Below are 24,496 nucleotides of genomic sequence, written 5' to 3'. Positions count from 1 at the left end.
GCTCCACCCACCCTTGGACCAGAATGATCAAGAAAAGGGATTTTAGAACTAGAAAGAAACGGACAGGAGCTGAAAATCGCGAGCGAGGAAGAGTTTTCGAAGCAGAATATTTATTAATTTTCAAGAAATATTGTTTTGCTGTTCTAACCGGTTAATTTTGAACGAAAAATACAAGTCTTTGAAGAAGCAACCGTTTTGTATTACGGAAGTAATCAATTCAATCTTCGCGGTCTCCGGTGAGCACAGTGATTCAGCATTTCACGGAAACCAACCTATTCATCTTTTCCCTAGTCACGAGTAGATGTAACACAATAGTTTTTATGATGTTAGTATGATTTCGTATGGTTTTCACTTTTATGATATTACCGTATAAGATAATTAGTTCTGTTTTGTTTAAATATCAATAAATTTCTATGAAAAGTATTAGAATATTTTCATGGGCCATTGTGAGTCAATTGTAAGCGAATTTTTGTAAATTGTGTAATAAAAGGTAATATGAAGTTTTCTTAATTTCACATAGTCAACACAAAGCATTTTTTCGTAACGATCTTCATTATAAAAAAAGTTTATTATTCGTAGCTGAGGTGGCGCGTGGTACATACATGAGGTTTCCGACTACAACAAGTCCTATGATTTCACTCAGATACTATGTACAGACATGGGTCATGTTGTAATATTATTATTTAATATTAATTAACATAAGTCAACTTATACAACTAAATTATTACCCATTACGCTATGATCTAAGATATTAATGTTCAAAAGATTCACTTTCACGCAAATCTTGTATAACGTTAATTGTCACATGTGTTATCTTGTAGTACACGTTCTATGGTGCAGTATAAACATTTTCTATTTAACAACGTATTCTCGCGATATTCGGTTGTCATAATCGGAGAATTCGTTCAATCTTTCTATAACAATGTTCAGTCGCTGAGGAAGGAACAAACTTTTTTTTTTCTCACCGAATATACTTACTTAATGCTTAAACTCTCCTAAATATACGACTACACTTACAGTTACGTACACGCATAAACGCATCGATAGAGAAAGTGTCACAAAGCGAGTACTGATTGAATTATTAAAACGAAAAAAAAGTAGAAAAAAAATTATCAGGATCATCTGGATTGTAATAAATATTACTTTCGTAAACATCAAAAAGGAAGTCAACTAGTTACAATACTCATACCTACTTTCGTTCACGGTATAAAAATATCTGTGTAATTAGTACCTACGAAAATCGTTGCTCTAGTATCAGATAAAGTATACGCAAGAACGTTTTTCTCGCTCTTTCACCGTTATTGAGATTTACAAAACATTCGCATTCAATTCTTTTTCTTTCATTTCGCGCTAACCGCTTAATTGAGCAAAAACGAAGAAACTTAATGGACATTTTTATTACTGGTGTGTATTTCAACTATTCTACGTACGAAAGAAAAGCTTCGTTTGCAAAGAAGTACAATTTTCCAGGAATATCAAGAGAGATCATAAGAATGAAATTAGATAAGAAGAGAGATATTACATAATGGACACCTTCGACGTTCCCGTGTTTACACTTTTCCCGAAGGTCTAATCTATCATCGGACTTCTTTCTTTCCTTCCTTGAGTATTCGCGTCGAACAGAAGAATCGTAAATGATAAAATGGCACCCTGAGTTGAAGAAGCACGGTTTGTGTAGAAACGCTATATAAGTACCTAAGGCGTTAGAACAACCTTTTTCTTCGCCTTGCTGCCCGTGTATTTCAAGGACAAAGCATTATAGTTGTGGAATCGTTTGAACAGTTCCGTGGAATGCACTTTCATCGAGGTATAATAATGTAATTTCCATAATGTCGCAAGAGCGGCAAACCCCTTTGTTTTCTTCTTCGTTTCCTGTTACGAATGCGACGCCCTCGTAGAATCCTTTTTGACAGCTGACATGCCTGTCGAATTCGTCACTTTGTAAGCGTTGCCCTTCACCTCGGCGGGGTGTTTGTGAGTACTCGTCGATGATTTCCTCGGGGGTTTGGTGATCTGCGTCGTAGAAAGACCGCTGACCGGGTATTTATTTCTGCTGGATGTTCCGCCATTGCTACTTCTCGCGCCGTTCTTCGTGGATGTTGAAGAAGTCGTCTCAGCAGGATGCTTTGGCATCACGAATGCTTTCGTCTGCTTCAATAAATACCGATCGTTACACAACGCCGATATCAGCGGCAAGTCCAAGTTACGACTCTTCTCGCGAAGCGTCCGAATGTCCAACATTCCGTCTTCTTTTCCTTCTTCGCGCTCTTCCATCGTGGTTGCTTTCGACGTCTTCTTCGGGGAAGAAGATGACGAAGAGGCGGATGGAAGTGGTTGATTCTTCTCGAGATTCTGCAAATAAGTAAAACAGTTGAAATAAAACATTTGCATCGAAACCATCTAGAATTTGTGTATTATATCTGATATCTTGTTCTTTTATTTATAGAAAGAATATTCGGGCTGAAGAGTATATAGTCTCGGGAGAAACAACGGAGTTGACAACAATTTTTGTAATTTATCTTAAACCTTTTATTTCTTTAAAGCTCATTATATATATCAAGATCACGTGGGAAATATATGATAAGTCCATTTTTATTCATTTTTCCACTTTCATATTACTTGATGCCTAAAATGAACTATTTTAATATGAAATTGTTGAAGAGGGGAATAATTTGACAGATAATATGCAGGCGATAAATAATATTAATGCGATTGTTGTGTTAGTTTAACTGCATTAATAGCAACTTGCATAACTAATATTATTAGCATTCTTTAAATATTCAAGAGGGTGGCAAAGATACATATTTAATAGTAAAATCAAATGAAAAGATAATTTTGATGTTGAATTTCAAAATTGTTCTTTTACAAAACGGAAATGTAACTTATCATGGTTTCCCTGTAATTTTCACATTCTATATTGCTACGTAACGTTCATAATGATTACCATACGATACAGAACACATATATTCCTACCATTAAATAGTAACCCAATCTTACTTAAAAAATAAAGCAATAATTTATACTATAATAACAGGATAGTGTGTTATAATACAATACCTGTATTTCGTATGGTGGTGGTGGCGGAGGTGGCGGAAGTCGACGATGCTTCAGCTGCGGCAGAGACTGCAGCTTGGTACTGGAAGGCGAATCGAAACACTTCAAAATGTTCTCGTCGCTTCTCGTTCTAGAGAACGCGTGGAGCGTGTGGGGATGAGCTGGGGCTGGTGGTTCACGTCTAAGACTCTGACTGCCTGCCGACGAACAAGTAGCTCCACTATATAGCGAGCTTGTACTAGCAGCGTAATGGCTACTCAGATTACTATGCGGTAAGTAATTGTTAGAACTTGTGTCGCTGCTACTAAGGTTTTGATTCGAAGCGTATTTCGTGGGTGACGAGAACGAGGAGCCAGGAAGGTATGGTGTGCTACGATACATTACTAACGATTTGTTGTTAAATGAAGGATAAGGAGGAGGGGGATAGGCAGCCATGGCCGCCAGAAGCGAACCCTGTTTCGCGTCGATGTACTCTTGCTTCGACACCGCGGGATCTTTTAGAGGAAACATCACGTAATCGACATCCGAATACAGTTGTTGCTTATATTGTTCGATCTGCGACCTCGCAACTTGACTCGTGTAAACGGTAGCTAAGCTGGGTGGTGGCGGTGGAGGTTGTCTGGGATGAACCATTGGCGGAGGAGGGGGTGGTGGGGGCGGCGGTGGTGTTAAGTAAGGCAACAAAACCGGACCACCTCGTGAAGCGTGTACGTCCAAGTAATTGTTCGGTCCAACGACAAGAGCCGCTACGGGGGCGTGAACTGGCGTAGGTTTCATTTTGTCACCGGGATAAGTGGGTGGTTGAATTCTAGGTGGTGGTTTCGGAGCAACCGAAGCAACGTCATTGACATTGACTTGATTGGCGTTGATGGTCTTTGAAGCCGTCAAAGTGGCGTTCATCTTGCTATTTGCTAGACCCGTTTGTATTTTCGTGGACGTCACCCTCGATACGATTTCTTCGCTCGTCGTTGGATACAATTTGGAAATTGCTTCCTGTCGAGTGACCTCTGAAACCTCGGGATAAGGCGGTGGAGGTGGTGGTTCTCTGGGTGTTACCGCGTCGTTTCTCGGAGGCGTAGGCGGTGGTATCTGAATTCTTTCCCTGGGTGAAGTGTAAGGTGGCGGTGGTGGTGGATCGGTTCTTCGTGGTGGCAGAGGTACGAACTCGCCGCGAGTAGCATTATACGGTGGTGGAGGCGGAGGTTCCCTTTCGATGTCAGGTATGTTGGGTCGCGGTGAGTTTATCGTTGCGTAGTCCATGCTTACTGGGTAAGGAGGAGGTGGAGGAAGTTGCCTGTCGCTATCGGTTCTTGGTGGCGGAGGTGGTGGGGGCATAGTAACGTAGTCGCAATCAGAGTCCATGGAATTGCTAATGGTCTTTCGAGGAGGATAACGTCCAACTATTAAATCCGAAAGTTCATCGGCTGACAAAAGAGGTCCAACGCTGGAAGGGTCACTACCATCGCCTCTGAAGCTTCCTGCGCTCAGTATGCTATTACTGCGTGATCTAGAATCTTCGAGCTGCTGATCCAGAGCTCCCGTCATGTTAGAAACAACGTTACTAACGTCCTCATCGCCTTTGCAAACGCTGTAAATAGGTTCCTGATCTTCGGTACCAACATCTTCTGTATACACGTCGCTTGTCTCGGATCTAAGGCCACTGTGTATGGTATAAAAACCAGATGTTACAGAAGCCTCGTCAGTCGTAGACTGAACAGAACTTAAGGCACACACGTCGCTCGCTGTAGAAGATCCGTTGGCGTCACCGGTAGGTGAATATAAATCTCCCATTCTTTCATCCTGCATCTCACTACTCCTGAGGGTATATACCCCACTAGTTTCGCTAGCAATGTCAGTACCTGAAAAGGAAATATGTCGTGTAGTACAAAATTAACATTATAATCGGTAGAGATGTAAAATAATTACTGATATTTGTTTAGTTGCAACCGAATATCCTGTGAAGCAAATATGGCATGGTACTTACTTAGTTAACTAACATATTTATGGCTTTTTGGTAGAATAAAAATGATTGTAGGAAAAATTACAGTATATACATGTAAGTCAGAGATAAAAATTCTAGAATTTAAAAAGAGACGACCTTAAAATACTTTTTTCCTTAACAAATGTAAATTATTGAAATTATTGTCAACATTTTATCAAGATACAATATTTATGTTTAACAAATAGTTAAGTTCTCCTCATACTCTTACCATTTGAATAAATATCACTGTATATTTTAAGGTCTTACTATATTCTTTTAATTTGAAGGTATACATAATTTTTTGTAAAACTTACCCGCGTATTTGCCACCTTTCTTACACCTGTCGTAAATGGCGCCAGGAAAGCTAGCAGTTTCTGACGAAACCGCTGAATTCTGTGCCGTATGCGAATAACCGAGTTCCAGACTGGAAGTCGCGGATGTACGCCGCATTCGCGGCGGTCCACCAGCAGGTGCATTCACAACCACGACCGTGCTGCAGCTGCTGCTACATTGTGACCCCTCAGCCGCCGTGGCCGCGTTCGATGTCAATCGCAATGCAGCCGTTGTAGGAGTGCTGTCTGTACCATCAACTTCTGTAATTCGTGTGATAGTTTGTAAGATTGTATATATTTGTATATTACAAACATCTACGTTACTACTTTTTGATAAATTGTATGCTCTTAAAATAATTTTACAAAATTCGTTAAAGGAGCTAAATGTTTGAAGAAACAATTACATTTTTTAGAAACGTCTCCTTATTTTTACCCATAACACATACCTTAAAAATTTGGTTACGATCATGCACATAATTCTTATTATGTTTATCATTATGTAATTCAATCCTTGTAAATTCTATATTCGTAAAGAGGAAATAAATTTACCATCCACGGTGGAGACTGGAGAGGACGGCATGGAACGATCCTCGACGTTTGCATTCGAGCCGTTGACAACACCGCACTGAATACCAGAGTATGAAGTATTTTCAGTAAGACGTGGCAAACATTCGGTCGAGGCGGGCGCCGTGTCTGGTTCATCCTCGCTGTGTACCCGGTCGCTGACAATTCCAGAAGTCGTGTTGGACGACGTGCTCGAGATAACAGAAATTCGTTGGTCACCGCGCGCCCCACGTGCTGTTAAACTCAGCTTGCACCGGGCAGGATACATGTAACAGTCGCGAAGTACTTTCCTCTCTGAAATCAAAAAGAGAACATTGATTTTGAGATAAGACTGCAGCTTCCTATCAAAGAGATTTCTTTTTAACGTTATACCAATTAAAATTTCACTACATTTAATTTGAAATTAATACAAGTTTTAACTAATCAAATTGTAGACGTCACTGGAATTCGATTCAATTCAAGATAGACAATTCGATCAACATAGATATCTTAATCATAGATAAAGAACGAGAAGAGAATACAAATTTAAATACAAAAGCGTCAAGAAAAGAAGAAACCAATGAAATATGACGAAAGAAATCCAAATCGTGTCGTTGCAACAGGTGTACTTGGACAGTTGAAAATGACTTTTTATAAATTTATCAATAAGATTGGTAAAAAGAACAGAGGCTATTAATGTTGAACAATATAAATTTCGTCCAACCGACCTTCCTCTTCTCGCCTCTTCGCTTCATTTACTCTAGGTGCTATGGCCATGGAGAACTGATGGGTATCTCGACAGAGTCCCAGAAGCAATTTGCTTTTATCATCGCATCCACTGTAAAGGGTGAGCTTGTCCGGCTGATCGACTGCGCGTATCTCAAACTTCTTGCGCTGCAATAGAAATGCAACAAATTAAAAGATTTCCGATATAGATATCTCATTTAGATTGAACAAATTTGATAGGTTTCTTCGACACGAAAAAAAAAAGAAAAGATCATTATAATCTTTGATACATTACTTTAACAAATAACGTGTCGCATTTGGATGATTTTCGTAAGTATAAAAACAGTGAAAAGAGGACAAACTATAACTCGATACATCACACAAAGCATAAAACTAACGTCGAAGCAAAGTTTGCCGATATTGTTCCAGGCGAAGACACGCGGTGTTTCCTCCTCAGCGTAGACTCGCACCCCGCGAGCGCATATCGCAAGGAGTATGCGTCCCGGACCTGCCTCGTTCTTGCTTCTTCGTAACCGATAGAGGTGAGCGTTGAGCGGCGCCTCCAGCAGCACCGCCTCCCGGATGTATTGCAGTTCTGCCTCCTCCCTCGATAAACCTCGGTTGTCCCTGTGCTGTGCCGCAAGCACAGCGAGCACATTTGACTCGAGGCACATCTAATCCAACATAATCATTCGTTACGTTTAAATGAAAATTCAATAACTACCGCTTCCACAAATTACAACGCGCACTCATTGATAGACGATAACTATAACTCGTTGGAATTAAACATTCCAGCCAGTATCTAATGGCCTTTACGGTCGAGAGATATTAACGCTTGGGATAGGTCTACATTCCAGCGGCTGATTCGTAGAAAAACAAATGTTAATTATCTATAGAGTATCGAAGATTTACGTTCTACTTTTTTTTCTTTCTTCTTTTTTTTCTTTTTTTTTTTTGTTCAAATACGCTACAGGAGAAAACAGTTTGTTAGCTAATTGTTCATTATCTATTCGGACTGTGGACTTTTCACGTATTTATGAGAAATTTGAAGGACGAAAATGTATGAAGTATTCGACGCAGATTAGTCATTACGGTATTTACTAACTTACGAATATCCATTTAGACTACATTTTCTTCAATCGCGCTCATAAAAATGTGAATTTGCATAAACATTCGCAATCTAGTTTAATGGGCTTTCATGAAATAATAACTGCATATTTTAAATTGAACGAAGAAAAGCAAAGATGGGACAAGGGAAACGATAAAACTTCGATTCCTCTCAGTTTGAAAATAACAGATAGAACATTTTAACTAAGGAGGTCGGTAAATATGAACGAAATACATACGTGTGGCGGAAGGTAGTCCGTGGGCTTGCAATATCCCACAGATCCTGCGTGTGGCCTATGTCGTTCTTCGGAGTAATCGCCAAGATCGGCTTGTAGGGCAAGACCCGCGAGTGTGAGCAAGGGCGTAACGATAGATGGTTCGTGTAAGGGATGGTGAGGATGGAGGTTCTCCACCCCACCGCCATGCCTGACAACATTGTCGCGCAGTTGCAGGTAATAGTGGTGGCGCGTCGTTTCATCGCTGAAATGATAATCAACCGGTTAGCTTCGTTTTTTGTTCTACGTGATTAACTATCTTTAATTATCGAGCGCGTTCTTTTTTTCTTTCTTTACAAGAAACTACACATTGGGAACAAGTTCTTCCAATTAATTTGCGTGATCGAAGTTGTTCTACGATCACTAGACGCGGTATAAAATGTCATCAAATTTGTTAATAAGAAAATAAGCAAAAAAAAGAAGGAAAAAGATTGTGTTACGTAAAGTTCAATTATTTAAACGTAGACGATATGAAAAATCTCGAGCTAAAACTTTGCTTAGTTCGTCGTTTCGTCTCGTACGTGCTTATTCTATTCCCTCGATTGTCATTTAGACAAAAGTTGGGAGATGATTAAACTACTTTTTGCCACATTCTACACGCTTCCTCGAATTTGCTATAAATCATCCGACTCGCCATAAAACACATAGATACATATATAAATACAAAATACGAAAGTCAGACACCTTGCGGCAGAACTTTCCAAACTAATGTACGATCAGGTTATTACAACACAGTGTCACGGTTACGTGTAACCTTGGACGGTAGTTGTGCCATAAAAATAGTTATTTACAAAACTTCGTACGACTAACGAACACCGTCTATTATCCGATGTAATAACAACGAAATAAGCAACTAATTAGCTTCGAATCGTCCGCTCACTCGATACACAGATACATATATTACAAAACAATCTTTTCAATCACTAATAATATTAACAAATCGGAGGCAAGCGGAGATTATGTAATTCGGCCATTGCGAAAGCTTAATCGAAAAACATGATATTTCATGAGCCTTAATTGAAACACACGTCATGTGATCCAGGAATTATCATTAGCTAATTGATACAACATAACGCAATCAGAGTCCCTCTACGGCTACGGAATAACTGCAACAAAATCCACGATTTACCGTATGCCGGAAGACGTGGTATCAAAACAGTCATCTGGACGTATACAGTGTAATAGCATAATTATCGGGTGTTGAAAATAGAAAAGAAAAATATGCGCTATCACGTAACATTACGTTGATCTTAAGTTGTTGTTCGTAAGAAGACCCAATACAGCAAATCTTCGCCAGTGTTACGATAATTCTCGTACATGATTTTGCAAACACTGCGAACGAATCGTCTTGTATCTTTAAATGTAGCGAAGAACTTTTGCGACAAGTTACATGCCCCAGGATTGGGTTTGTCGGGTAGATAATGACCCAAAACACGCTGTCCATGTCGTCAAACAGTATTTAGAACACTAAAAAATTAAACTGAAACTAGTTATGAAATAGTCTGTCCAATTGTCGGATTTGAATAAAAATGCTTTGCATCGAGATGCAGACGCTTACATAAAATCCAGGAGATTTGTACGCTACTGCATTTATTCGAAATTTAAATCGGTTCGTCTCTAGGGACAACATAACGTGGAATTAATCTTGGCACGAAAGGACATATTGCAAAAAGAATATAGAAGAGAATGTTTCAAGCAACGCGCTAGTATGTTCGAACAGAAAATATGAATTGCGAGACTATACTCCTTGCGAATGACGGTATAGGCTCTCCTTGGGTTACGTCGTAGATCCACTTTCAAGAAACTAGTCGTGGAGACCTGTGCCGAAAGACACATCGTCATGCAATTTCGCGTAATGATAAACAATGCGCTCCTAGCGCTTGAATCCTTGGAGATTCGCAACGTCACGTTCGACATATTTTGTACGTGTTACGCATAACGATACCGACCCCGTAAATCTATAGAACTCCTAAATTCGCGTGCTGTAAGTTTGATTCTCCGCGCTTAATAATCTCCTAGAGAAGATATCTGTTATCAGACGTTTCATCGGACCTGATATCGCGATAAAATTTCTCGAATTCGATAGTCTAAATTTGTTCAATAATTTCTTGTTCAAACGTGATCGTGGAAATATTACTCTGGCAGACGGATCTCTTAAGGGATCTTCAAGAAGCATAATTTTAGTGAAAAACTTCAACGCGTAATATACGTAACTATATCTCGCGAACGCGTAATTTCCACGTGAAACGCAAGAAATACAGCAAAAGCATGTAACGGGTTAGAAATCTTCAGACCAATCAAACGGAAAGCAAGTTGGCAGATGCGATGAAAAAGATTAAGAAAAATGATAGGAGCAAGGGAAGAATTAACGAAAGGTCGACCGGAGTGTTCGATCGTCCTCCAAGCATGTTGGTCCTTTCACGAATTAAACCCTCGTCGACGCGGACGTGCGGTGAATGCGGCGTGGCTGGATGTAAATCACGGGTTTCGAGTGGAAATCAGAAAGCAACTACGGATCGGTATAATTACCGGGACGAATGCTTTCATTTAATGCGTACGGTCTATCTATCACGCGCCACGTAATAATTTATAATTACAAGAGTAGGTAGCACTTAGCTACCGGACAGGAGTCGAGATTTCGTTTCGTGAGAGGGAGATCCCAGCCACCCTTTTTTCTTTTCCTTCCTGCTTTCTTTCTTATTCTTTATTTACCACCCACCTGTCTTTCTCTTTCTCTTTGAGCAGAACGATTCTTATATATATAGGGTGTTTTAGAAATAGGAAGAAAAATTCATAAGGAGAGCCTAGATGGCTTTAGTATATAAATTCTAATCTGAATCTGATAGAAATTTATTATTTTGATTTTATTGTTATTCCAAATTCCTACAAATGATTTTTCAACGTACTCTGCGGTATTTCTTGTACGAACGTTAATTCTGATCAATTAATCGCTTCTTTGACAATTTAGATCAACTAGTTAGATTTTCTATAAGACCAGCACATAATTATGTGAATACGAGTGTACAGCGTATATTGTGAGATTACGGTGTTCTTTCTAATTTATTTTTGTCCGATGCGTTTAATCATTCTACTACAATTAAGAAGCTTTGACAATATAAATTTTAGACCACAACGGATGAACAATCCGTCTAATGGCTTCCGCGAAATTTCTGTAAAATTGCAAGAAACGGATTATACGTGTTCACATTGCCTATCTAGGAATCTATTGTTTAACACGTATTACGCTATAAATTTTAACACCAGTTAATATAATAATATTATCTATAATATTCTGCCAATTATGACAGGAAGTAACAGTATACGTACACGGTTATATCCATCTACGTATTATGTAGTATATCTCATTGGTATTTCCGGTAATGTTCATACTTATAGCAAAGCACAGAATGAAATATACTGGAAAATGAAATTACAATGGAGTTTGATAATTACGATTCATAAAAATGCAACTTTTTGGACTGGTATTTTTAAAACGTCCTTCATGATACAGTTCAATCCTGCCAGATTTATAACGGTACGCATGTGTAATAGCTGATATTATGAAACGTATTATTCAAATATTAATTATTCACAGCTTTACGAACAATTCACGAAGACAATGACTGTATCACGCGTTGCTTGCCTTCCAACGCTAAAAGATCCACACTCTAAGAACCTTCGTTTGTAAAAACTAAGGCAACAACGAACATGTGTTTATTAGATGTAAAATATTTCTCTCGCCATTCCCTGTCACCTCCTGCTCCATTAGTTGCTACTTTTTCTTTTACCGAATATACTGAAACATTCTGTATGCGTGTCGCACCTGCTACACGTGTACGTTCGACAGTGTGAAATTTCATTTCTCTTATTCCTCCCTTCTTTTCTCGTGCTTCAACTTATTGTTACATCCTCACCCATCGTCTGTGTATCAACTATTTCTCTCTTCCTCGATCTTGAGGACCCTGGAAAACCAGGAACCCTCCTAACCGCGATATATCGCGGCTAGAAGAAAGAAAGGAAAAAAGAAATACAGAGACCCGGTGGACTATGTGGGTTTGGCTGTTTAGCCAGCTACGATGGCACCAGGGTAGTATTTGATGCGGAACGCTAATTACTCCGATTAATTCTGCAATCCATTTGGGGGCCTGTCCGATAGCCGGAGCGTTCTCGACTAATTTAGCACCCTACCAGTGGCCAGCCTCTTTCGAGTGAATAATTTGTCAGCCAACGTAGCGTGGATCCGACTACCGGAGTTTTTATTCCCTCCCTCACGGATCTCGAACGACGATTCGATTCGATAGACCAAGGTAGAGTTACTCGAGTCAGAAAGATATTTCAATGAAGCCAAGTAATTTGTCATGTGGTCCGCCAAATTCGGTTACGAACAATTTTCAAGCGATCTACGTTTGAAAACAGACCGTTTAACTCGTCACTGACGACACGATAAGCAACGAGATATATCGCGTATATCGACGGTTCGACAGTTTTCTACGGGAAAGATAATTCGTACACGTCGAAAGGAAAAGACTTCGTTCGCATTGATTTTAATTAAAGCAATCGAGTTACTTCATTTTTGAAAGATATTTTGTCGTTCCCTTTATTAGTATCCATTTTAACCGCAACCATATGGAATCATTTTCTTACTGTATTCCATTACCGTTTAAAGACTAATAATGTCTCGAAATATACAGCAGACTCGATTACTCAGTGAAAATTTCAAAATGCAATGTTAGAATGTCGAAGCTTAGATGACTCGATTAACTCTACCTTATGTATATAGTTGAGTTCGTGCTGTGACTTGAATGTTAGAACGAATTAAAAGGTATTAGAAATGGCGTTAGGTAATATAGAGGTGAAGTTAGTATTGATATTAGCTGATATTGGCATGGTGATTATGTAAACCGGCAGAATGCGACTACCTATTGAGAAATCTATGTGTAAGCGTTACCTTAGGAGCAATGGTGTGTCGACGTAGTAGCGAACGCGAAAGTAGAGGACGAAAGCTGGTCTCCCGCTGCTGTCTAAGCCCTGAAAATCATGAAATAAAGGTGTCATGAGATCGCCTTCTATCATATTTATCGGTTATTTATATTTTCTATACTCTGTTTCATCACATAATTTTCTTGCTACAGCGTCCAAACATTATTCCCGTAGATTACAAGATTTCAATGATCCACGGTAATTAACCTTTGTGATTACTAATTTCTGATAGTAACCTTTACGCTTTATTTTACTCATTTTTACCTTTCACTACAATCAAACTAACTTCAATCTTACTTGCGGGTCCTAAACGAAATATCAAAATTTATATTTACAAAAAGGAATTGTACGAGTTCTAGTTAAATAAATTTATCAAACAATGCACGAAACAAATTTGAAATATTTTATAAATTTATTATTCGTATTCTAATTACTCCACTGTCCGGGCGATCACTCGATAAATTGTATCATAAAATTTGAGTCGTGTGCAATTCTAAAAACGTTAATTGTGAATCTCTGGAAACTTATATTCCATGAACGCCGTAAACAAATTGTATTCCGATTTTACGTCAGTGCGTATATTCCAGTGACCGTGTATCCTAGAATGTTGTAACATGAACACGTTGAATCAACACAGAATTCATCCTATTAGCCATAATCCAACTTTTCTATACCTTCTAGGCAGTACTAGTAACCAAGACAATGATCTGTTTTCATAATTAAATTGTTTCCCCGCGAACTAGAATAAGTAACGCGACACGACGCGTCCATCAACTGAATCAAACAAAAGACTCTACTCGTATTATCCGCTCGGTGAATCTATAATACTCGAGATCGTTTTGTATTTAACAATCGCATTCGTCCGGATCGTGAACCGTTGCAGAAATCTTCACCCTCGGTCCACTCAACGACCGAACCTTCTCATTTTATTCCGTCGCGAAGAGTTGCTCGCGAACGTTAAAACTTGATTCTCGCTAAAACGCAAGGGACACAGATGGCATTTATAGAATTTATGTATTAAAATCGAGATAAGCAATGTCGATACGCGAATTTACCATTTTTCTCTTCCCTCTTCTACGAATTAGGAGGTTCGAATTAAAAGACATTAATCGACGAAGAGAGTGAAATTTTTTAGTTTTCCGATTATAGCACGGTTTACTTAATTGTATCTTAGATTTGTACTTAACTTTCGGTGAAAATAATAAAATAGCAAGGAATTTGAAATGAACGAACGGAAGTATAATTCTTCTTTTATCGTCGTGGTTTTCTACGTTCCTAGTGTCACGTGTGAGAAACACGCACACCTTAAACTTTCAGGATATTAAACGTATCGGCAATCACGTTACACGTGAAATTATAGTACATCGCACGATTGCTCGAGTTTCTCTCGTGTTACACTGTGAAAGTCTTGATCGTTTTATGAAACAATTAGTATATGGATCGGAATGTTCATTGTAGATTAAGAAGATTCGCATTATTGTATTGTTACCAGTGTTTCTCTCGTGAACGAAAGAAATTGTATTACCGTTTCAAACCTAATTCAACGAGCCGAGTAAATATTTTTAATTTACTAAACGATAGCGAACGATTCGAGTAACGTGCAGAACATTTTTCGCTAATTGCAATCGACGCTTGAACGTCAATCGTTACGTGCATGTAGCTAGGAGTCAAGCTTAACTGTGACGAGGAAAGAAAAATCGTCTCAACGTGTGGGCAGAAACCACCAAATCGTGAATATGCCCACGCGTGCCTTCCGGCCCACGCAGCTTCAAGCACAGTAGCTACTGTAGCCTGTTCCATCGAGAATTGGGATTAAACTCGGCCGTGGATCTGTGAATTTCAGTCGGTACAGCTCGAGATCGCGAAATTCGAAGATTCATAACAAGATAAATCCATCGGACTCGGTATAATTCACTGAAATCACCGTCTTTTTTTTCATCCGTTTCGCGACTTTCGTAGATATCGATATGTTGGAATATGATTTTAATTTGATTATTCTTCATCCTCGTTAACGTTTGTAGCCGACTATTCGAGGTTTGTAACGTTACTTTGCACTAAATTACCTTAGAATACGTGTATTTCAATTGATCTTCCTAATTTTACTTTATACGATTTAATCGCATAAAGTTGAATACATGTTTTGCTGACATTGATATCTATACCGATGTAATATTTATTATGTTAATTTATCACATTTTAGTAGTGCGATAAATTACGTGACAATTATATTTGTACACAGATTTTTTCGACCAATTTATGGCTGTATAATCCTTTGATAAAGGATCCTCTGTACACAATCGCGGTGAAATTCCATTGGATAAATTAAAATGTCGAAAGGAGTTGTTCTGAAGAGAAAATAAACGATGAAAACAATGACACGTTCATTAGTGAATATTTAAATAAATCGTATAAGATTCTAATAATCTGATACAGTGTGTAAAGATATAAATATAAACACGAATAAGTATGTCACCAATTAAGAGAATCTTAATATTCCTATATTCCTTCCACGTGTATAATTTCCAAAATGAGTTAACTCTTGAACCGTTTCGATGACGAGAATGATGTCGAAATTGCGATGCAAGTCCGCGATAAAAGCAAAAATATCCGAAAATCGGTAGCCTGTTTTTCCATAACACATAGTTCGTTATACACACAGCTACGACCATCGATCCGCTCCTAATTTCTTTTCACCCACACCTACACGCCTATTCGATCCATCACAACGGTCCTCCATTGAAATTCAACAATCAGAGGGATTTCGTGGGTTTCACCCATAGAGATTAGGATGTAAAGGTGTATTAGCGCACTAATACATCTTTACTTTTCAGAAGGTGTACGGCTGCTGACCGATGATACATCATCGGATAGAGACAGACCTGAATAGGGAGAAGGCAGAGCGAAGAGAGCAAGAGAGGGAGAAGAATGTAAAAAGAAACGAGAAGAGGAGAACGTGGAGGACGACAGAGGACGAAGATGAGAGGAAAGGAAGGTTGAAAGAGGCGAAGAACGGAACGAGGGGAGACAGGTACCAATAACGAAGCCCGCTCCAAATTCGGTAGCCGAAAATTAAACCGAGAAGGGTTTCTCGGTTATGTCTAGACCTAGACCCTCCGGTCAAATCGTAGCAAATTATACCGTCGGCTCCATCCGCATATTTTATGAACCATAAATATTAATCCACCTCTCGGTATATGCCTCTCCATCTTCCCACTTCTGTTCCACGTCCACTCTTTCGACTCTCTTTCGTCCTTCCTCCGCCTTTACCCTTCCGCCCTTCTCCACGTTACTTCTACTACACGGTACACAGACATTCCTGGATGGCCCGCGGGTACAGTCGTCGCTAAAATTGAGAGTCCAGGACAAACACACGGAAATTTGCATACACGCGATAGGGACAGGCTACTATAGACACGTCTGTAGCGTACTGGTTATACGTATATGCGTACATGTATCAATTACGTGAATGACATTGAAGCTCTGCCAAATGCTAAACGCGTTGATTATTGAACCGCGATAAGTTTCTGTCTATCGGAGAATTTGATCGATCATCCTCTTTTTATTTTCGTTTTCTTTTCTTCTTTTTGCTTTTACACGTGGTAGGGAATTTTTGACGAAGCTGTGATCTCTATCGTGTTTATTTTTAAATTAACAACATGTCTAAATTACTTTTTTTGTACTGCCAAGAATTTTCGGCTGAGGTATAGTTTTTGAAAAATAGTTATTCCGAGGATACGATGGTGAAATTAAATGTAGAGTAATAATTTTGAATAGGAAAAGCTGTTTAAGTCTGTCGTAGGATACTTCGATTTCTTGCAATTTTATAAAATTGCAGCACCAAGGTGGAGGAAGAAACAGTAACGGAACATTTAAGCAAATTCTTGCAATTCCTTCTCATATTCACCGTGTACATTCGATGGTGTTCGATAATGCGAACTGACTAAGAAGAAATCACGCGGACGAGATATTGCGTTAACGTAACACAACGTAGGATTTTAATGGGTTAAACTCTGACTCGATTCTTCGAGAATGTGAGACACCAAACATAGAAAACAACCGAGTAATAAACACAACATTTTCCATGTGAGCGAATTGAACGGTAGAAATGAATTCCCGTTGAAAATGAACGAGGATACGCTCATAGACAACGCAACTGCAATTTTGTGATGATAACAACCGTCGATAGACGATGTGTTCGATACAACAGAGACAGCATGAAATTGATTACACAGTTACATTTAACGTGTTGGAACGGCCCCTCTGGTGCGTATTGTTGATATTGACTACTGCTGTTACTTGACGCTTGGCGTGTTGCCACTTTGTGCGAGCCATTGGGGAGAACGGTAATCGCCTACTTGCAGGTATTTCTACAGCATGTTCTATTCTACTTTATACATATAACGCGTGTACAGTGGTGTGTACACACGCACCAATGGATCTTGCTCGTTGCTCATTAGCAAACGCTGAGAATTATTTCGTGCTTCGAACAAATTTACTTACGCGAAACAACATTGCTGAATCTTTTTCACGGAAGAGAGAAATCTTTGAAAGAAGATATCGAGGATTATTCTGTATTTTGAGAGGATTTATTCCAGTAATTTTAAGGGGACAAACAGAATGTATCGAAGATGCAAAAATATGCATATGAGAAATCCAAAGTAGACGTATGCAGTTCAGTAAAAATTAAGCAATATTAATTAAGTAATATTCGGTTCCATTTGCGTAAAAATCCGTATTTGAATAAATAACAAAGATCTCATATGCATATCCATATTGATAATTGGACGTATTTTCGAACCATTAAAAATTCAGATTTTCTAATTATACTTCAATGTATAGAAATTAGGACGCAAAGTAATTAGATCAACGTACATAATTATCTACTATATATATGAAATACATAGGTAATAAAGATTTTAGACTTAAAATATAGACCCTACAAGAAGAAGCTAATCCTTCTACAGGTGCGAAATAAATTTATACACCCGCATACACGAACTCGAACATTAAATTCACATCGTTTCACCAATTATATCAGACATCCGATCACGTGGAGGCAGCTCGCTCGTGAAAGTCCCAGTGGACGTCTTCGACAACTGTTGATGGAAATCGAAAGTGCGACATGCTGGCTCAGCTACGTACGTAGATGAGACATTCCATCGAAACTGTACTTACATACGCACAGTTGGAGAAATGGACTTCTTACATCGTCCGATGAATTGTATCTTACGTTCGTTGTTAACGTAGGTTTCGTGATTCGATAAAAGAATTGATGCCACGTATTCGCAAATCTTTATTATCTCTCCGACCAAAAGGAAGAAAGCAAATGATTGAAGGAAGATAGACAAACCTTATTTTGTGACTTATATTGACAATTCGTATTAGCTAGATGTTTGTATCGGCGACATCGTTCAAATCAGGATTATGGTACTTGAGCGTGAAATACTTTATGCTACGGTACGACGCAATATCTAAAGTATCATCGTACATAACACAATTATTTATTTTCTTTTTTTTTTTTTTGTATCTAATACCAAAAGTGCGGGAAATCTCGAACGTAAACAAATAATTATTTTCTAAATTCGATATTTCCAATTCTTCGTCGTTTCGTTACAGTATCAAAGAGTTAGTTTTCATCAAACGTTTCGCTAAATGCAAGCAGAGAAACAAAAAAAGTCGATGAGATAATTTCAAGTCGAAAGAGAATACGCAACGATGTACACTCTCGCCGATCGTACTTTCTTCTTCCGATCAGAAATTCCCTTTTGGATATCGTTTCTCGATTACAGAAAGAAAGACATAGTCACGGGTCACAGGTATAAAGTTGGAATGTAGAAAGTGGCGATAGGGGAGGAGCCCAGTTTTAATAGCCGAGGACCTCTCGCATGGCTACAGAAAATCCTCGCAGCCGATGTACCTTCGAGATAAGCACGTAGTCCGGTAGCCCGGTTTTACCGGGCCAGTATTTATTGGTTATTGGTGTGGACCGTCATTAGCGAAACGGGGGTCCCACCGCTCCGAGCAGATACGAAGATATCGCACGAGGCGGCACTCTCTGTTTCCTTCTCTCCCGTTTCCCTTCGTTTCTCTCTCATTCTCTCACTCGAAGAACCCTTGGATCCGTAATTTCCACTGGTCAACTCCCTGCTCGTGCTGCTTCGACGATCGAACGTGTTGCACGCTATTGACAAATTCCTGCGGTTCTAACCGAACGGGGCAACAGGCTGTCCTCCGTGGAATTGTTGGAATTGTTTTGGGGAGAAAAGAACGACGAGGACTGCGATACGATGGGAGGATATTCGATTATTTGCAGATGACAAGCATGTGATTACGAGCACGTTTATTGGGACAAAATCCGTGGTTTTGCAATTGGACTGATTGTTTCATTTTTCAAAGTATTTCAATATTAAAATACTTTCCATACGAAGAAAGTGGACTTTACGAACTCTGTGATCGCACGCGATGTACATGTTCCTGGGTTTTATCGCTTGTTGATTTATTTTAGGATTGCGTTTAATCAGAGTATTTTAAGAGAGAAAGCGAGAAAATTATGGATAAATGATTGTTAGAGTACACTTCGTCTCTTGATGATAGAAACAATTCTAACAGGCGAAATATGTTAAATTTAACATTTTTTGGGTATTATTCATAAAAAATGTATGTAGAAATCGGTCGGATCTTGCGAGAAGCATATTTATCGATATATTTTTTACGACAAGATACGTTTGTTTAACGATAATCAATTAGCTGCATGTGCAAACGACGATAACGAAAAGAAACGAAATTAAGAAGCAATAGAATTTCCTACAGTTCAGCTACAACTAAATTAAAGAGATTTGCACGAAATGTGAAGATTGAATAGTAGTATTCGAAAAGAAAAGTCCAATCAAACCATAATTCACCCCATAATGAAAGTAAAAAACGAATAAAGACACAGAATAACTAAATTATGACCCAGCTACGTGTATGGTAATCTCGGCACTCTAGTAACTCTCTGCGCAAAATCTAAGACACGTCGCTAGTAACAGCGAGAGGGGGCCAAAGGGGTGGAATGTCTCATCCACGATTTACCCTGTGATAAGAAAGAATTAAAAAATATGTGTACGTATACTAAACTTTAAAGCTTTCCAAGTCTAAATTACAGATCGTAAAACCTAAATCTAATCGAATGTAATTTACAGAAATTTTATTTATACGACGAACGTTTCCGTCCGATAAACTTCGTCAGGAACTTACGAAATTTATCGAACGTGGAGAAAGAGCAGAAGCACGATTTGTCCTACGATAAGAACAGAATTGTACGCGTAATAGCACGATGCGTACTTGCTTCAAATATAGAAAATATCGGTAATAAACAGGCAGAGGCAACCAAAGTATAGTTCAGCATACGATAACCGGCTGTAGAAAATTTAAAAAATCTCGGCAATAAACAAGCACCGAGAGGCAGTTCATCAACTGCACAGGGATACCAGGGGCTCCCGAGGTAGAAGTAAAGCAACGCACACCGGCATCCGTGGTGGTGACGACGAGTTGCCGGAGTCTATTGCGAAGCTACTCGTCTTGAAGAGGACTGCCGTTGTACGCTCGTTTAGCGCTACCCTCGGGGCAAAACCACGGCCGCCATCGTGCACCCGCGGATGGAAATGCTAATTTGGCCGAAGAGGGCCTTCTACGCACCCTTCTCCTTTCGCCGCGAGCGTGCTCGCTTCTTTTACTCTTAAATCGTCTTTTTCTCGATTCCTCGCGGTGCTGCGCGGCACGGCGAGACGTACCATTCCAGCTCCCTCGACCCAGTCGCGTATACACGTTATGCCTGTATATCCACACGGTTGGTGCGTTCGTTGTTGCGTAACATAAATTCAGAAATTATTGTGATATTCCAAGGTTTCGTCTCGTGGAATATAAAAATCAGAATCTCTTTCCTTTTTCTTCTTTTTTTTTTTTCTTTCTTTTTTCTTCCTTTCGAAGGAATCAACATCGACGTAATCGATATAACGTGTATATTCCTTTTTATTTCCTTTGAACGGCAGGATCGTGTAAATCGTTGAAAATTATTTAAGCGCGTTGAATGAGAATTAACGATTATCGTTCCGCCCGAGGATTCATTGCTTCGTAAATTTCGAGGTATGTAACACGGAAATTAAATGTTCTTGTTTGTACTCGGTAATTTAGGATATATTCGCTTTTGCGAGTTTGTAACAGTCTGTAGCGAATGACAGACCCGATGGCGTTTCATTTGGATAATCATTACGATTCCTCGTGTTTTTTCTTTTCGAGTAAAAATTGTTTCTTGTCGAAGTTTTTAGAAGCATACGACGATGTATACGCTACCACTCGATTTGTAGTATATAACATGTTACACTGTTATTCTCTCTTGTTTATTACTACCAATATATAAATTTCAGCAAACTGTACAAGTTACTAATTGCCGTATTATATCGTATTGTATCTCTTTATAAGTTTGATGTTTACACCTACTATAATCTCTTTTACAATTTATTCCTTAAGTTACACATATCCTAATTTACTATATATCTAGTAGAACCAAATTAACAAATAAAAGCAATAGCTACTACATTCTTATGGAATTAGTCTGTAGATCCAAATTGGCAAAACAGTAATATATTTTACTCTTCACTATGTGTACTATTACGTACATTTACTATTATTTAAATATCACGAATTGCATTAACATCCAAAGCCTTTCTATCAGTTTAGAAGAAGTTTCATTCAAAAATTGAAGAAACTGAAGATGAAGATCTCACGAAGCGCCAAGATGATTCTTCAAAATTTGACATGAACAAACATCAGTTCTATTACTGTATATTAGTTTTCAAAAATCAATTTCATCGAGTCATAACATACTAATATTACGCATGACTGGATGATTATAAAGAATAAAATCATGGCAGTTCGATTTAGTCGTAATTGCGATTAACAACGCGCTGTCTTTTTCAAAGTGTCACAACACTTTTGATGGATGATGTAAGTATTCGAAAACTAATCAATATATCAATAAACCTACGTAGTTTTTAAAAAGTTAAGGACTACATCATATTTCACGGCAACTGATTTACAAACGCATTTACTTGTGGTGCAAGATGTTTAATTAAGTATTGATAAAGCAAATGAGAAAAAACCTTAATTATGTTAATTTAATTGACAAGGGGCGTTATATAAAGCGTCGACCGCGTTTCCTGTTTCAGATTAAATTATGTAATAGTGTTGTTACATATGTTAAATAATAATTCAATTCATTGATTAAGTGACATTCGGAGACAAGCTTTTTTTTTACGCATCGCGAAACTTGCCTGGTTTTTAAATGCTTGCGCATAATTCTTGAACGTATCAGATTTAGTCGACTACACGTCCAATACACATCTGAATCATCTAAACCCATGAATTCCTTAAGTATGCATTATGCGACAGACCTTGGTCAGGCGACCATCAAGTTACCGTACAGTTCACATTTTCTGTTCTTGCACTTTGTTAGGACGAAATAGCGTGTTTAACTCATTCTAAAAAGCCGTCATTGAGAAATTATAATAATGCCACTGTAGGTGAAACACTTTAGAACACTATTTCTTCGCATTAAGAATCAATAAAACCGAACGAACGCGATTGCTGTTATTTTATTCGATATCACGAAAAATAAACGAAATTTTGCAAAAATGTCGCGATAATTACAAACAGCCTTGTAACGGTGCTATCGCGAGTCGACAGTATCGAAAACAAAATTCGCGCGCAGTGAAATTTCAACACCCGATAGCCATCCCTTTCGTTTCATTATTCAAAATTTGACAATGCGAAGAAACAGTATTCGACGATGTAAATGGATGGAAAAAGATGCAAATAAAATGCTGCGCTAAGACAACTTAAGTTGGCTCGTAATGAACTGGAACAAGTATTTTGGACGATGTAGACGATATTGCACGAGCTTGTTTACCAGGAATTATTTCGATATTCTTGATAACGTTGTATTGCGACAAGTCAGGTACTTACGTATGTATGAGAGCTACGCCAGTTTTTCGGTGCGTATTTGCTTAATTTATTCTCGGGATCGACGAAAAGGTACTCGCCGTCTGAAACATTGAAAAATAATGATCAATCAGCTACGTTTCTTTTAATCGTCGAAGAAAATCTCAAACGTATTATCGAGAAAGGAAATATCAAATTCGCGCAATTTTTGAAACACATTCGTTTCACAAAACGTTCACGTTATACCCGCGTGTAAGTATTTTAATTACCATCATCTATGAATAATCGATAATGCTCTGCAAATTTCCGAATTAGCCGCCAAATCTTCGAATAAAATCCTTCTACAATTTCTCCAACTGATGGCAAAGTTTTTTTCACGCAAGAAATATCAGCGGCATTCAGGCCGTCTGACAAATTAATTTTATCGGTAGCGACGCTGTTCCTTTATTATAATCGCGGAGCAAATACGCGGCTGACCGATGGACAACAGCTTCGGCCCGCGACATTCGGAGACTTCGGTCGGGCTAAATGGGCCCGTACAAGGGGCGCACATACGCGTTCACGGTGCCCTGATATGGTCGTTGCGTGGAGCCCGAAGACCCATTCTCCTCGCTCGACTTTTTGCACGGCTGATGGTCCGAAATGCCGATACCCCTAAACGAGCGAAACAATGAAAGAGCTTGTCGGCGAGGAGATGTTCGTGAATGAGAGGGCCCCCAAACCTGTCCTGCCCACATGGGGCCAGACACTCGACTCTCAGACCCTCATGGCGCGACAACGCGACGCGCTTTCCGAACTGGAACTCGATCTGGAGCTTGGAACTCGGGACTGAGCCCCCTTTGCGCGCCACGATCACGCGCTATGCGCTATGTCGCATTGTGCGTGTTTACGCTACCGATCAGAAGTATCTGGACATTTGACTATTTTTGATACGATTCAGTTGTTAGGCTGCAGATCGAACGCGACTAAAACAAGGAAGGAAAGCTGCGTGGAAATTTCTTTCACTCACTAAATATCATGACGAGTATTTTGATATTTTATACAGGGTTTTCTACAGGACGATCTTTGTCGGTGTGTTCTATGGGTATAATCAGGCAAAAGTGCTGTATAATCGTTAATCATTTGCAACTTTGTTAAAGAGTTGCAATGAAAATACGAATACATTACGGCAAAGTTATTTCTTCAGTTGGTTTTCAAAATACAGATCGGACAGTTTAAGATTTTCTTAAACTTGTATTACGATTAATGAAATATGATTAATTGTTTATCGACACTATAAGCAAATAATAGGCATTGCCTTTAGCTATTAGTTTCTGGTTAGTTTATACGTGTTTACTAACGTTAAACATTTATATACCGTTGCTATAGATCGATTAGGACGTTCGATACACTTATGATATCGTATAATTAAAAGCGAGGTACGTCAATTCTTTTTAAGCCAATTTGACATCAAAAAGAACGAGATGTAAAATAGGACCTTTCAAGATGTACATTAAATTAGAAATAAGTAACAGTTCTCC

The 24,496-nt window shown here is 38.8% G+C and overlaps 1 protein-coding gene across 9 annotated transcripts in view; it reads right to left on the bottom strand.

Moving 5' to 3' along the window:
* Window positions 1-665: 665 nt before the first annotated feature.
* LOC122568703 (protein expanded-like) overlaps window positions 666-24,496 on the bottom strand; it is a 118,958-nt gene continuing 95,127 nt past the window's right edge. For all 9 annotated transcript variants that reach the window (XM_043728757.1, XM_043728756.1, XM_043728755.1 and 6 more), the window contains 9 exons: window positions 23,001-23,080; window positions 12,967-13,046; window positions 7,983-8,223; window positions 7,035-7,310; window positions 6,639-6,804; window positions 5,917-6,225; window positions 5,350-5,628; window positions 3,058-4,913; window positions 666-2,352 (listed from right to left, as the gene is read on the bottom strand). In XM_043728757.1, coding sequence (XP_043584692.1) covers window positions 1,876-2,352; window positions 3,058-4,913; window positions 5,350-5,628; window positions 5,917-6,225; window positions 6,639-6,804; window positions 7,035-7,310; window positions 7,983-8,223; window positions 12,967-13,046; window positions 23,001-23,080 — 3,764 coding nt within the window. In that variant the 3' untranslated portion in view covers window positions 666-1,875. The remainder of the gene's footprint in view (window positions 2,353-3,057; window positions 4,914-5,349; window positions 5,629-5,916; window positions 6,226-6,638; window positions 6,805-7,034; window positions 7,311-7,982; window positions 8,224-12,966; window positions 13,047-23,000; window positions 23,081-24,496) is intronic.

The sequence above is a fragment of the Bombus pyrosoma genome, linkage group LG6 (genome assembly GCF_014825855.1).
Source record: "Bombus pyrosoma isolate SC7728 linkage group LG6, ASM1482585v1, whole genome shotgun sequence".
Lineage (NCBI taxonomy): Eukaryota > Metazoa > Arthropoda > Insecta > Hymenoptera > Apidae > Bombus > Bombus pyrosoma.
The sequence above is the reverse complement of the archived record's forward strand: the minus strand, read 5'-3'. Positions and strand labels throughout refer to the sequence as shown.